This window comes from Hypanus sabinus, chromosome 8, assembly GCF_030144855.1.
Source record: "Hypanus sabinus isolate sHypSab1 chromosome 8, sHypSab1.hap1, whole genome shotgun sequence".
In the NCBI taxonomy this organism is placed as follows: domain Eukaryota; kingdom Metazoa; phylum Chordata; class Chondrichthyes; order Myliobatiformes; family Dasyatidae; genus Hypanus; species Hypanus sabinus.
This window is the reverse complement of record NC_082713.1, coordinates 161,273,062-161,289,512: the sequence shown is the minus strand read 5'-3', so window position 1 is coordinate 161,289,512 and position 16,451 is coordinate 161,273,062. Positions and strand designations below refer to the sequence as shown.

At 40.6% G+C, this 16,451-nt stretch overlaps 1 protein-coding gene across 4 annotated transcripts in view; it reads left to right on the top strand.

Annotated features, from left to right (window-relative positions):
- Positions 1-16,451, top strand: part of LOC132398665 (putative ankyrin repeat protein RF_0381) — an 86,353-nt gene that overhangs the window by 35,253 nt on the left and 34,649 nt on the right. For 3 of the 4 annotated variants that reach the window (XM_059978400.1, XM_059978401.1, XM_059978403.1), the window contains 3 exons: positions 7,536-7,625; positions 9,071-9,190; positions 15,317-15,522. In XM_059978400.1, coding sequence (XP_059834383.1) covers positions 7,536-7,625; positions 9,071-9,190; positions 15,317-15,522 — 416 coding nt within the window. The remainder of the gene's footprint in view (positions 1-7,535; positions 7,626-9,070; positions 9,191-15,316; positions 15,523-16,451) is intronic. The other variant, XM_059978402.1, reaches the window with a different exon arrangement.

Sequence of the window (16,451 nt, the reverse complement as noted above, 5' to 3'; positions counted from 1 at the left end):
GCATGGCTCCCCTAAAGCCTTGTTATAGTCACATCAAAGGCATAGACCTCCTTGTTACCGCCTCAAAACATTTAATCATTAGTCAAGCATGACATTCCCCTAAATATCCTTGCTGTCTGTCCTTGATTAATCTGTGCCTTTCTAAATGAAGGTTTATGTAGTCCTATTGAATTGATTCCAGCAGTTTACCATCAATGGAATTGAACTAAGTGGCCTGTAATTATATAATTTTTCCTTTCATTCTGTCTTCTTATTTTAATAATGGTATAACATAAGCAGTTCTCCAATTCTCTGACTTCAGTTCCCTGTAACCAGGAAAGATGAAAAGACAATGGTAAGAGCCTCTAATTTCCTCTCTCACTTTTGATTAATCACATGGGATACATTTCATCCCTGCCTGGCAATTTATTCATTTTCACAAATGCTAAATTTCTTAAGTACATCCATTCTTACCATGGTAAACCCATCCAATGTTTTGAAGTCTCCCTTCTTAACTAACATGTTGGGATCAAAGTTCGAAGTAAATTTATTATCCAAGTTCATATACTGTATGTTACCAGATACTCAATTCATTCTCTTGAAGGCATTTACAAGAAAAAATAAAGAAATACAATAGAATCTATGAAAAACCATACATAAACAATGACTGACAAACAACCAATGTGCAAAAGAAGACAAACTGCACTTAAAAAATTAACACTGAGAATATGAGTTGTAAAGGAGTGCTGGAAAGTGATTCTGTAGGTCATAGGGACAGTTGGGAGTTGTGGTCAGTAAAGCTATCCATACGAGCCCAGGAGTCTGATGTTTGTAGGGTAATAACTTGCTGAATCTGGTAAAGTGAAAACTAAGATTTTTGTACCTCCTACCTGATGGTATCAGCGTGAAGAGAGCATGGCTTGGATGATGGGGGTCTTTGATGATGGATGCTGCCTTCTTGTTGCAATTTAATGAATGTGCTCAATGGAGTGGAGGGCTTTGCCTATGATGGAGACACTTCCATTTTGGGCATTGGTATTTCCATACCAGGCTGTGATACAACCATTTCGAATATCCTGCACTGTGCATCTATATAAGCTTGTCAAAGTTTCTGTTCTCTTCATTTGTAAACTTAGCTGCTAAGAGTTTGTTAAGAATCTTGTTGATATATCTGCCTCTTTGTATAGGTTATTCATGGTATCTAATAGGCCTTAGTTTTTCCTCTGTTGTCATCTTACTCTTAATGTACTTGTAAAACATTTTTGGCTTTTCTTTGATTTTACATATGAGTATTTCTTCATGCTATCTCTTTGGTTCCATAGTTTCTATACTCCTCAAACTCTGTTTCTCCTTCCACTCATGTTAACTTACATGCTGAGTACCTCAAGAACTTTCTGTTTCTATTTTCAGATTTCTAGTATTCTCGAGACTTCCAGCAATATTAATTTGTTTGTGACCAATGTAAGATTTCTTTTATCAGTTTGTGCCCAATGCGCCTTGTCCTCCTGGGGTAACAAGGAAACAGCAGACAAATGGAATCAATATTTTGCATCAATCTTCACTGGGGAAGACACTTGCAGTATGCTGTAAATTCGAGAGTGACAGGAGGTATAGGTGAGTGAAGTTAGGTGCTTGGGAAATCACCTGGACCAGATAGCAAACACCCCAGTGTTTCAAAAGAGGTGTTGAAAAGATTGTGGAGACATTAGTAATGATCTTTCAAGAATCAATAGATCTGGCATGATTTCAGAGGACTGAGAAATTGCAATGTCGCTCCAATCTTCAGGAAGAGAGGCAGAAAAATGGAAATCATAGGCCAGTAAGTCTGACCTCTGGCTGGGACAAGAATATAACAGTAAGGATGTATTGTGAGCAGTTTTAGGCCCCTTATCTAAGAAAGGATGTGCTGAAACTGGAGAGGATTCAAGGAGGTTTACGAAAATGATACCAGGATTGAAAGGCTTGTATTGTTACGTATCCCGTAACTGGATCACTTACCAGCAAAGGTAGAGAGGTCCATTGAAGTCTGATGGCACTATTTTCAAACGTTTTATTTATAAAGGGGCACAAAAATAAGGTTAATACAAACATTCAGATAATGAACGTCATCAATACTCAATCTAAAGCGCGGGTATAGTAATAATCATCATTAAGAAATAAGCTCTACTGTTGTCTAGGGGATAATATATTGTCCGTTGGAAATATAAAAGTCACTCAGAAGTCTGCAGGCTTCAGCCTTTTGGGAATCGCTGGGTTTCACGTGTTGCGACAGAGAGAGAGAGATTGGTGAGAAAAGGAAAAACTTGCCCAGGTCTTTATGAAGCAAATCCGTTGAATCAGGGGAGCAGGCTCCCCCCGATGTTAGTTAAAAGCGGTTTTCCGTGATTGCAGCCACAGATTCCAGGCCCGGAATCTATCGCACGTGGCTTCCTGCTACGACGGGATCGCTATCGTGTCTTCTTGGTGCGTCTGAAGGGGTTGTCCCCCCCAGACCCTCCTTTATACTTCCTCACGGGGTCGCAGGTGTCAATCAGGTTGGGATGATGCAATCTCTCTCTCAACCAGCCCACTTTGCCCGAGGGCTTTACACGTGGTCTCCATGAGACAATAGTCAATGTCGCCTTATTTTGCATCCCGGTGGAATGCGGTTTTCAGCACGTTTCTCTCTCTCCCACTTCCTGGGTCTACTGACCCCCCCCCCCCCTCAACTAGTGCTCTTGCGATTCTCACAAAGGAGGGGGCTGGGATCATAACAGTATATAAGGAGCGTTTGATAGCTCTGGGCTTCTACTCGATGGAATTCAGAAGAATTGGGGGGGGGGGGAGGAGGATCTCATTGAAATCTATCAAATGTTGAAAGAGGCCTCGACAGAGTAGATGTGGATAGGATGTTTCCCATGAGGGGAAGTCCAGGACCAGAGAACACAGATTCAAATAGAGGAAATACATTTAGAACATAGGTGAGAAGGAATTTCTTTAGCCAGTGAGTGGTGAATCTGTGAGATTTGTTGCCGCAGACGGCAATGGAGGCCAAGTCATTAGGTTCATTTAAGGCAGAGGTTGATAGATTCTTGACTAGTCAGGGCATGAAGGGATACAGGCAGAAGGCAGGAGATTGGGGCTGAGATGGATATGGATCGGCCATGATGAAATGGCAGAACAGACTCAATCAGCTAAATGGCCTAATTCTGCTTCTATATTTAATGGTCTCATCATCTTATGAGTGTCTAGATATGGTAGTCCTCTTCTTTTTTGCTTTATAGAATCATATTTATCCTAAAGCCCTTGAATCACTACAGAAAGTTTGCTATTTCAAGTTTATTTTTACCAACTCAGATCTGTCAGGCTTTCTCCAGCTAATACCCTGTTTTATTAAGTTTTATGTTTCCCTACAGCATTGAAGAAGGGTATTTTTGATGAGAGCCATTCCACCAATCTCATTCCCTTATTTCCCAGTAATCTTATTATCTCGCACATTTCTATTAACATCCCCACCAATTCTCTTGCCAGCCACATACAGTACACTAATGGTAATTTATAGAAGCCAATTAACCTAATATGCAGCGCATTTTTGTGATGTGAGGAAAAAAATCAAAGCACCTATGGGAAATCAAATCAGAGTGTGCAGGCTCCACATAGACAAAACTGAAGGTCAGAATCGAACCAAGGTTGCTGGAGCTGTGAGTATTTTCCCAAAGCACTTCTGCACCTTATTGAATTCTGACTGCAACAGTGCTCTTCCACCAATACTCATTTCACCTGCACAACTTCATACCTCAAAGCTAAATGCAGAAATATCCCATTCCATTTGGATTTGCTGCACATTCGGTGAGTAAAGGTCTGTGTAAAACATTTAGGAATGCTGTGACTGAAAAGCTAAAACTTCGACACTGAAAATTTAAAATAAAACAGAAAATTTTGGAGATAGCAAGTTGGATAACATCGGTGGAAGGAGAAAAAGAGTTAGAATTGTTTTAGGATCAGGTTTATTATCACTCATGTGAAGTGAAATTTGTTGTTTTGTGGCAGCTGAACAATGCATGGATGTAAAATTACTATAAGTTTCAAAACAAATAAATAATGCAAAAAAAGTAATAAAGGGGGAAAAAAGGGCAAAGCGTTTCATCGACCATTCATAAATTTGATGACAGTGGGGAGGAAACTATTTCTCAATCATTGAGTTTGGGTCCTCAGGCTCTTTGTACTTCCAACCCTGGTTTTTAATGATGAGATGACATGTGTCATACTTCATGTCAGTGACCCTTTAACAAAACGGAATTCATGAGAAAATCAGTCAAATTTAAATTGCTGAGATGGAGAGACCAAAGGAATTAATTGTGTGAGGGAGGAGGGCAAGGTTGTTCAGGTAAAACAATTGCTTTTAGTGCTGATTAAGAGGTTAGAAATGAATACTTGCTAATCATTGCAGATCAGTCTGGAAGAGAATAATGTAGGCAGTAATGAGAAAAGAAGAAGCACTTTGGAATTGTTAGAGGCAGAACACAACAACTACAGGATTTCTGAAATAAAAGAGGATGCTGCAAGGGCTCGACAGATCAGGCAGCATCTGTAGAGAAAACATGGAGGCAGAGATAGAGGAGAATAGTTTTACATTGGGATTGGCCTGTTTTAGCAGGAACAGGGAAGGCAGGATGGTGCAACATGATACCCCTAAGGCTGGTTGCAGGATGAGGTGCTCTTCCCCAAGCATCTTTGGATTTGATCGTTGATTTTAGACTGTCTCAGCCTGAGCACACACCCCTCAGCATCAGTGGCTCCACAGTGGAGAGAGTGGAAAACATCAAGTTCCTTGGGGTGCAGATCTCAGACAATCTCACCTGGTCCAGGAACACCACTAGGATTGTGAAATGAGCCCAGCAGAGATCGCACTTCCTGAGGAAGCTTAAACAAGCATCACTCCGCACTAACATCTTAACTACATTCTACAGAGGCGTGGCTGAGAGTGTGCTGACCTTTTGCATCACAACCTGGTACTCCAGCTGCAGTGCTGCTGTCAAAAAAGCCTTGCAGAGGGTGGTTAGGGGGGCAGAGAAGGTTATTGGGGTCTCCTTACCTTCTGTCCAAGACCTCTTTCAGAGTCGATGCCTCCAGAAGACACGGTACATCATTAAAGACCCCTCACACCCTCTCCATAAACTGTTTGTTCTTCTGCCATCAGGCAAATGTTACAGGAGCATCAAAACAAAAACCACAAGGTTACTAAACACCTTCCCCCCACAGGCAGTCAGACTGCTAAATAGCTGCTCTACCTGACTCTGCTTTGGACACTTTTAACTTGCACTGGACACTTATAACTTGATTTTAACCGACATGTGGCTGGTTGTGTTTTACTATTTATTGTTGTGTTTACTATTTGTTGCATTTGTTATGTTACGATTGCACTTGCCCCTGGGAAACGCTGTCTCATTCTGCCCTGCAGAGCTGATGTATGGTTGGAATGAAATAAAGTTTTTGAATGTTGAATCTTGAACAATGAAAGAGCCCAACAGCCAAGTCGTCAGAACGGAAATAGATAAAGGATTAAAGTACGGTGAATTAAAGCTTAGGGTCACAGTTGTAGACTGAACGGGGGTGTTCCACAAACTGGTCATTCTGTTTCCATATGGTTTCTCCAATTTATAGAAAACCTGTAGAGAACTGCTCAGATTTGTGTTGAGATTCTGATTGAGTTCAGAATTCTTGAGCCATGGATTTCAGATCACGATTTCCACTTTGCAACTTTTATACTCCCCACTGACCCTCTGCCAGAAGTTTCCACTGAATCAAGTCAAAGAGCTGTTTCATTGAAGGCAGTTTACATAGTAAATTGACAAAATGCAAAAATCCATCATTTTAGTTTTTTGGTCAGATTGATTTTGTATTAATTTACAATGTCAATTTGCTGAATTGTCTAGTTATGGTTTCATTTTCAGACATATTGTGGTAATAGAATTGCTGTATTCTGGATCAAATGTTTTAATCTAAATGCAATAGACAATAGACAATTGGTGCAGAAGTAGACCATTCGGCCCTTTGAGCCTGTACCACCATTCTGAGACCATGGCTGATCATCTACTATCAATACCCGGTTCCTGCCTTGTCCCCATATCCTTTGATTCCCCTATCCATAAGATACCTATCTAGCTCCTTCTTGAAAGCATCCAGAGAATTGGCTTCCACTGCCTTCCGAGGCAGTGAATTCCAGACCCCCACAACTCTCCGGGAGAAGAAGTTTTTCCTAAATGATCTACCCCTTATTCTCAAACCATGCCCTCTGGTACTGGACTCTCCCAGCATCTGGAACATATTTCCTGCCTCTATCTTGTCCAATCCCTTAATAATCTTATATGTTGCAATCAGATCCCCTCTCAATCTCCTTAATTTCAGCGTGTACAAGACCAGTCTCTCTAACCTCTCTGCATAAGACAGTCCAGACATCCCAGGAATTAGCCTTGTGAATCTACGCTGCACTTCCTCTACAGCCAGGATGTCCTTCCTTCACCCTGGAGACCAAAACCGTACACAATACTCCAGGTGTATTCTCACCAGGGCCCTGTACAAATGCAAAAGGATTTCCTTGCTCTTGTACTCAATTCCCTTTGTAATAAAGGCCAACATTCCATTAGCCTTCTTCACTGCCTGCTGCACTTGCTCATTCACCTTCAGTGACTGATGAACAAGGACTCCTAGATCTCTTCGTATTTCTTCCTTACCTAACTCTACACCATTCAGATAATAATCTGCCTTCCTGTTCTTACTCCCAAAGTGGATAACCTCACACTTATTCACATTAAACGTCATCTGCCAAGTATCTGCCCACTCACCCAGCCTATCCAAGTCACCCTGAATTCTCCTAACATCCTCGTCACATGTCACACTGCCACCCAGCTTAGTATCATCAGCAAACTTGCTGATGTTATTCTCAATGCCTTCATCTAAATCGTTGATGTAAGTCGTAAACAGCTGTAGTCCCAATACCAAGCCCTGTGGCACCCCACTAGTCGCCACCTGCCATTCCGAGAAACACCCATTCACCGTTACACTTTGCTTTCTATCTGCCAACCAATTTTCTAACCATGTCAATAACTCCCCCCCAATGCCATGAGCTCTGATTTTACCCACCAATCTCCTATGTGGGACCTTATCAAATGCCTTCTGAAAATCAAGGTACACTGCATCCACTGTATCTTCCTTGTCTAACTTCCTGGTTACATCCTCGAAAAACTCCAATAGATTAGTCAAGCATGATTTGCCCTTGGTAAATCCCTGCTGGCTCGGCCCAATCCTATCACTGCTATCTAGATATGCCACTATTTCATCTTTAGTAATGGACTCTAGCATCTTCCCCACTACTGATGTTAGGCTGACAGGTCGATAGTTCTCTGTTTTCTCCCTCCCTCCTTTCTTAAAAAGTGGGATAACATTAGCCATTCTCCAATCCTCAGGAACTGATCCTGAATCCTCAGGAAATGCAGAACTACTATTACCAATAGAATCTATATGTTTCTCTTTGTACATTACCTATATTTGTATGCATGTGGTTTTCTTGTTAACAGATACTTCTGCATTTAAAGATTGATGTGAACCTGCAGGATTACAAGGGAGCAACGGCATTACATCGAGCTCGAGATACAGACACCATCCAGGTCAGTTTGGTTTAACACGGGAAGCATTAGAAAGTGGCATTTCTTTTCTGTAGGTAATTTCACCTTAGTTAAAACATGCCATAAGTTTGGTGTTTTTTTAAAAATATTTCTTTTATGCTGTTTATTATTCTGCTTTAGGTTATTTGCAGTATTGAGTATTTTTGATTCTAGCAAAATAACGGGCCAAATTGTGTTGTGTCCAATTACTGACACGTCTCTCTACTCTGTTGCGGAACTTTACATTCAGTCCAACAGCAGAGCCTGGTTTGGTTATAAATTCTCGGCTTTACACAGATAAATCTGCCCCCCTGATCCTCTGCCAGCTAGATTTAGTGTTGGATTAGAGGCCCATTCATTTTAATCTGACTTCTCTTGGCATGGTGAGGAAATTATATTATTTTATTTCAATGCTCCTATTCATTCGGAAATGTTTTAACATGGTTTTAATTAACTTCCTGACTTTACTTTTTAGTTCTTTAGTTTTTCAAATCACGTTTAACATCTTTTAAATTGCTCTGAATATCAAACATATTTGTAAGAAAAATCCAGACAGGATATGAGACAGGACCTTTAGACTTGTTATCTGCCCAAGGCTGTTATACTCTGGCGATGGAGCCTCAGGACTTTATCAGTTCAGGTCTGTTTGGTGCTGAGGTTTCATGTTGTCTCACTGCCTGGCACCTACCCCATACTCATATAATCATTGTTAGCGCATGGGATGAAAGGTGGAGAGTCCAGACATTATCCGCCAAATGCTGGAGGCATTTCAGCAGGCCAGGCTGAACCTATGGGAAACAGTAAACATCCGACGTTTTGGCCTGAGACCTTTCTTCAGGACCAAGCAATGTCAGGTTCTGCAAAATCCCTGTTCTCTAGGCAGTGGAACTTCTATTTTTGTAGGCTATCTTTAGTTATTATTTTATTATCATCCCTGAGACCTGACGCCGTCACTCTGTCAGAAACCTCGGTCATGGTAGAACTGACAGATTCTTGGGAGAACTGGGTTGAGGATGCATTTGAGTGTAAGAAGGTCAGATACCAGAAGCTGATAGAACAGTGCCAGAGACAGGGGTGGAGAGCACAAAGCGAGCTTATAGAGGTAGGGTGTAGAGGTTTTGCTGGCTGTTCACCATGCAGAACCTACTCTCTCCTTGGCATTTTGGGGGCCGCAAAGAAAAGGGCCTTCAGGACCATCACAGAGACCGTTGAATGAGCCTCCAGATGGCTATGGATCAAGAGGTGTGACCCATGGGCCAATGCTGCTGGAAAACAATCCAAAGACTGATCAGCCCTGGCTGGGTCGTCTGAGCGAGAGTGTCTAATATTAAAAGATCTGAATCACCTGATGACCTCTGGTTACATCGCTGATGTTGTGTTCCAGCGGATCCTAGGATGTATCTCAGTGAAGAAGTTTCTACATTTCCCTAATGCTCTTGAACTTTCAGCTGCTAACGGACCATGGTGCTGATGTTAACTGGTCGGATGGGGATGGCAATATGCCTTTACATATGATGAGCTATGGTGAACTGACAAAGCCAGCAAGATTGGACTGCTTGAAACTTCTGGTAAGAACACTGTGCATTTCAGAGACAAAATTATTATCAAGCAAACCCTCACCCTGGTGGCTACTGTGAAGTGGCAAAATGCATAAATGCCAAAATGAAGCAAACAAAAACAATGGGGATTTAATGAGGATTGGAGAGGGATGTGGTGGGGTGATGGAGGGAAGTTAACATCTATTTAGACTGGAATGCACAGCACAGCATATAACAGAATTACAGGTATTATACCGTTCTGGAGTTCTTTGAGATGCTCTTTTGCAAAGATAGGCATTTTCTGAAATCAACTAGGACTAGTGGTTCTAATTTGTTCAGTAATAATCCTACAAGGTCATATTATGATCACATTTAGATAAATGTTGACATTTTAAGATGAGAAGTGGGAAACAGTTCCAAAATTCTAAACTTGGGAAAGGCTGATTTTCACAAAATTAGGAAGGGATCAGGTGTAGTTAATTGGACTAGCAATTGGAGAAAAGGACAGTAAATTAGGAGATGGTGTTGAACAAGGAGTTTAAAGTGGTACTGAACTAGTTCAAATGGTTCAGACATTGAGTTCTGTCAAAATCAGCTTTTCTATCTGCCTAAAATGATCAGCGATTGTATAAAACTAAAAGGACATTCAATTGGACAAAACAGGATTGTACTGGCTAGAAAGACTGCCAGAACAGTCAGATACAGCAAAAGAAAAATGTGATAGAAAGAGAGTAGTCATAGAGTGATAGAAAACTACAGCACAGAAACAGGCCCTTCAGCCCATCTAGTTTGTGCCAAACCATTTAAACTGCCTACTCCCATCAACCTGTACCGGGACCATAACCCTCCATACCCCTACCATCCATGTACCTATCCAAACTTCTCTTAAACATTAAAATTGAGCTTGCATGCATCATTTGAGCTAGCAGCTCTTTCCACACTCTCACAACCCTCTGAGTGAAGAAGTTTCCCCTTGAGTTTCCTTTAAACATTTCACCTTTCACCCTTAACCCATGACCTCTAGTAGTAGTTCCCACCCAACCTCAATAGAAACAGCTTGCTTGCATTTACCCTATCTATACCCCTCATAATTTTGTAAACCTTTATCAAATCCCCTCTTAAACTTCTATGTTCCAAGAAATAAAGTCCTAACCTTTTCAATCTTTCTTTATAACTCAGGTCCTCCAGACCTGGCAACATCCCTGTAAATTTTCTCCGTACTCTTTCAACCTCATTTACATCTTTCCTGCAGGTAGGTGACCAAAACTGCACACAATATACCAAATTAGGCCTCACCAACATCTTGTACAACTTCAACATAACATCCCATCTCCTTTACTTAATACTTTGATTAATGAAGGCCGATGTTTCAGTCTCCTGATGAAGGGTTTCGGCCCGAAACATCGTCACTACCTCCTCCCATAGATGCTGTCTGGCCTGCTGAGTTCTGCCAGCATTTTGAGTTTTTATCTGATGTTTCAAAAGTTTTCTTTATAACCCTATCTACCTGTGACACCACTTTCAATGAATTATGGCAGGAAATTTATACATGTTATCAATGTTAAGAAAATGAATTCACAACTGTAATTTGAGAAGACGGTCAACAACATGAGGCCTTTAAAATTAATAATGGAAATATAATAATAAGTAAGAAAATGGATGCAGTTTGCAACAGGGAAGAAAGGATATTAGCATCCTCGACAATCTGAGAAAACTGAGTTGAACCAGAGACAGGACTCAGCAAAAATAAACTTAAACAAAATCACAGTAATGAAGAAAATAACAGTCAAGCATACAGAGGACTTCCTTCTGGGAATTTAAAGGGAATAAGTAGGGGCATTACAAGTGTTGCAATGATCATATTCAGAAGTCATGAATGGCACTGATTCTTCACTGTGCAATGAGCTCAATGCATGCCTTTTATGCTCACTTTGAAAGGAAGAAATACACTCCTCCCATGTGAATCCCCACAGCACCTGGCAACATACTTATCTCTGTCTCAGAGGCTGATATCAGTATATTCTTCAAAAGTGTCAACCATTGTAAGATGTCAGATCCCGACAATGTGTCTTGCCAAGAAATAAATGCATGAGCTGACCAACTGGCCAGAGTGTTCAAGGACATCTTCATCCTTTCACTGCTCCAGGTGAAGGTCCCACCTGCTTCAAATGGGCAATGTTCAAGAAGAGCGTTGATAGCACATCAACCGTACTGAAGTGCTTCAAGAGTTTGATGATGGCTAGAATTAATTCCTGCCTGAGAAAGAAACGGGACCTGTTGCAGTTTGCCTACCACTGCAAGCCCACAGCAGATACAATCTCACTGGCTCGCCTGTTTTCTTTGGAACACCTAGACAGCTGTCAGAAATGTATCAAGCTATTGTTTATCAATTACAGCACAGCATGCAAATCCATCATTGCCCCAGTCCTAATAACCAAGCCTCTGTACCTTCCCTATTGAGGGATCACAGTCAGTGCAGATTGGTAATTGTCCTGTGGCAATCATGCCAGCTGCTCTATTTCATTAGGTTTTTGAGGAGATTTGGTACGTCACCAAAGACTTTTGCAAATTTCTACAGATGTATGGTGGAGAGCTTCCTGACTGGTTGCATCACAGTCTAGTACAGAGGTTCCAATTCACAAATTTGGAAAATGCTGCAGAGGTTTTCAAACTCATCCAGCTCCAGTTCGGGCACAACTATCCAGAACATTTTCAAGGGGTCATCCCTCAAGAAGGCAGCACCTATCATTAGGAACCCTCTTCATCTGGGATATGCCCTCTTTTCATTACTACTTTCAAGAAAAGGTATAAGAGTCTGAAGACCCACATACAACATTTTAGGAACAGTTTCTTCCCCTCCGCCATCAGATTTCTGATTGGACAAGGAGCTGTACCTTATTAGTCCTTCTCATTGCACTAGATATTTATTTAGTGATTGATAATACTTTTATGTCTCTACACTTACTGCTGCGGCAAAACAACTGATTTCACGTCATAAGAAAGTGATAATAAACTTGACTTTGATTCTGAAGTGCACAGGAAAAATAATCATTCCTTTAATGGACAAGTCTTTTAGAGAAAGCTGAAGGTAGAAACCAGGGAACTGTATACTACTTGACCTCACATCTCTTGTAAGAAATTGTAAGGGACGATACTTTGATTCACCAGCATTTTAAGTTTTCAGCTAAATTTGAGGGATCTAAATTACACAACAAAGTTCACAACATATGCCAGTGACCTGATTCTGATCCATAATAGATTTGCAGCTGAAGGTTAGACCATAAGATATGAGAGCAGAATTAGGCTATTTGGCCCATTGAGTGTGATCTGCCATGGCTGACCCATTTTCCTTCTCAGCCCTAATCTGATGGGTTCTGATGGAAGACTAAATTACAAAGAAAAAATTAAAAGGCAGAAAACAAGTAAAACTTAGAAATGTAGATGTACATATTAGAATGTATAATGAGAGATTGAAAAGGATGTAACAAAGTAGGTTCTGAGTATTCAAAAGCCAGAAATCTGTGTCTGTCCAATGGGCTACTGTGTTTCCTGTACAGCAGTCCTTGAAATAACATGGACAGGTACATAAGTGAATAAGAAAGGCAAATGGAATTTGGTCTTTGTGATTATCGTTCTCAGAGTGGCAAATAAGAGTTTATAACCTATCACTACATAAAGCCCACTTTAGACCACCCTTGGTTCTCGGCAAAACAATGTAGGGAGGCACGTTGGCCTTGAAGTGAGTGTAGCTAGAAAGATACCATGCCTGAGGGTAAATTATGAAGTGAGATTACATAAACTGGGAATTGCATTCCCCAGGATTTAAAAGGTATCATCAAATTAAAGGGGATTACTGATTGACAGATTATTTTAGATGGTTAGAAGGTCTTGGAAAATAAGAAACTGTCTACAAATTTCATCCAGGTCTTTGTAGTGTGGCATTGGGAATATTTCTGTGCACAGAGGGCATAGAGATTTGAAAGACTTGCACACTGTAATTCTGTTAGCTTAATGGACAAATTTCAAGCTGAAGTTTATGGCTTTGCCAATGACAGAAGATTGGTTAAGACGAGTATATAGAGTTAGGTCATGATCTCACTGAAGAGTGAAAAAGGCTCAAGAAGCTAAAAAGCTTCTGCTGCTATCTGCCAAGGCAATTAAAACACTATAAATATGTGAAAAGTATGCCAATGTTGCAGCTTTCTAAAACTCTAGTTAGGCTTCATCTGGAGTATTGGATACTGTCCCAACTGCTTGCCTACTTACTGTCCACTACGCTGCTGGTGTTTGGGGCAGCAATGAAGGTCGTCCATTTCTGGCAGGGTTCAGAGCTTTCTTCATCATGTCGGTAGCTCAGATTTCACTACTATCAGTTATGCAAGTCCCAGATGGAGACTCAGGAATACCATCACACTCAGATGTAGAAGAATTCTTCATTGCTGTTTCCTTAACAATTGTGTTTTACCAGTCAAGAATTGAACCCCCAAAACCTGGAGGACCAGTGGACCATGCTTAGTCTGGCCTCCAACCTTTGATCTGATTGACATGGGTGACTTTACCAAGAGCCAAAGCAGAAAGCCCTGACTCCAGCCCACAGAACTCTCTGGTTCATTGAGGCACACAAACCCCTAAACCCAGTGACAAGGTTGCGATCCTATTGGAGGCATACAGTTCTGGTCAACCCATTATAGGAAAGATATTGAGGTTGTAGAGAGTGTACAGAAGAAGTTACTGGGATGCTGTCTGGAGTGCATGTGCTATAATGAGAGAATGGACCTGGGTTGTTGGATTGAAAACTACTTGGAGCAGCAGAGCCTTAGGGGAGAACGGATAGAGGTTTATAAGATTAAAAGAGGCAGAGATAGAGTGTTTTCCCAGGGTTGAAATGTCTAATACCAGAAGCCATGCATTGTAGGTGAGAGAGGGGTAATTTTAAAGGTGGTGTGAAGGGTAAGTTTTTTTTACACAGAGAGTCATGGGTACCCAGAATGCTTTGCCAGAGTTTTTGGTAGAGGCAGATATGTTAGAGGCCTTTAAGAGATACTTAGATAGGCATATAAATGAGAGGAAAATAAAGGGGTATGGACAATGTGTAGGATGAAGAGATAAATTTAGTTGGCTACCTGATTACTAAGTTATTGGTTCAGCACAACACTGTGGGCTGAAAGCCTGTTCCTGTGCTGTACTGTTCAAAATCAGGATCAGGTTTAATATCACTGGCATATATCATGAAATTTGTTATAATGTGGCAGCAGTACATTACAGTACATAATAATAAAAACGGTGAATTACAATATGTATACGTATATTTAAAAAGTTAAATAGTAGTGTTCATGGCTTCAATGTCCATTCAGAAATCTGATGGCAGAGGGGAAGAAGCTGTTCCTGAATCAGAGAGTGTGTGTCTTCAGGCTTCTCTGTACCTCCTTCCTGATGGTAGCAATGAGCAGAGAGCATATCCTGGGTGATGGGGGTCCTTAATGATGGATTCCACTTTTTTGAGGCATCAGTCCTTGAAGGTCTTCTGGCTGCAGGGGAGGCTTGTGCCCATGATGGAGCTGGCTGACTTTACAACTTGCTGCAGTTTTTTTTCGATATCGTGCAGTGGTTGGAAAATAAGATGATGGGTGCTCTCCACAGTACATCTGTAGAAGTTTACAAGTGTCTTTGTTGACATTCCAAATCTATGTTCTATGTTATAAGTCAATTTTGTGTCGATGAATTGTTTTTATAATGAAAGCTATGCATTTAATATTGGTTTTATTTTTATGTGAGACCTTCCATTCAGTGCAGGAAACAGAGCTAAATCAGATTTTTATTTCATAAAATCCATAATGCATGATTTTATTAAAACTCTGCTCTAGTAGGGAATTTTTGTTAACAGAGGAATGTTACAATAATGGATTCTGTAACTATGTTGAAAATCTGGTATAATCTAGTTAATATTTACTAATTTATATGTTAAAGGAGATACATCATCTATTAACAAAAAAACCTCCATTGGATAGATTTTGTAACTGCATCTGCTCGAAACTTGGCAAATGCTTGCTTTGTATCAATTGCTAATGTTATTTTATAGTACTAAAATAGCTTTTAGTCAAGATCCTTACAGCCAATGTTACCGGCTAATTACAATGAATTATTCTATGTATTTAGCTGTCTCAAAAACCTACAATAGGAAGTTTGAACAAGAAGGATCTGCTGCCAATCCATTGTGCTGCGATGCAAGGTAGAATAGACATTATTCAGCTTCTTCTGCAGTTTGATACAGAAGAACAAATTATATCAAAGCTAATGGCAGCAAAATCTCCAAGTATCCTATATCTGTCCGTGGCCAATAATCATGTTGAATGTGCTCAATGGTAAGATTATGTAATATTTATTTATGATCGCAATGAGACTTCTGAAATCCAGATGCTTCTTTATTAAACTAATAAATCGCTGTTAACTTAGAACTCTTGGGAACACCCCTCTACTGTTGCTTTGTGATGGCAGCTGTAGAATTGTTCAACCATGTTGAAAAAGTGTTTTGTTGAGGCTCTGGTGACTTACTTTACTTAAAGCCGCTGGTGTTTAGGGAGCAGTGAAGGTCCTCCATCTCTGTCTGACCTTGGCCATCATAACTTTCCACACAGGATTCTTCACTGTTTCCATAACAGTTGTTTCCTCACCAGTCAGGGTTGTTAACCCTGAGCTGAACCCCTGAACCAGGAGGACCAGTGGACCACTCTGTCCTCTGCCTTTTGACCCCCTTCTTTTTTATGCCATGAACCCCTACAATTAACCGAGGGGTCTGTGCACCCCAGGTTGGGAACCCCTGATTAGGGAAAAAATGTTCTCGTTTTCATTTACTCGAATGAGTTGCATTGTTAGAGTGAATGAGAAAAGAATTCCTGCTCAGAAAATGTTTCTATTGTCTCCTTCACTGTGCAACCTTATGCCTCTGAAAACACCCACGTCCACCAATGTTCTTTTGAAACTATGGGTCAGATATCCCATGAAAGTTAAAGAAGCAGAGAGCAATAAGAGTCTTTCTTTTCACCCTGCTTGATAGTATACAAGTTAAATGACAATAAATTTGGCTGAACTTGACTTGACAGAAGACAAGCTATATTGTGTTTGACTGCAGATTTCTGCAACATTTGTGGATTCAGGGTCATAGACTATATTGTTTTGTATTTCACTGATATGCTTGTTGTCTTATACCTGCTATATGTGCTTTGTGCTGTGTATGACTATTGGTACTGTGTTTTGCATCTTGGCCCCAGAGTAACGCTACTTCATTTGACTG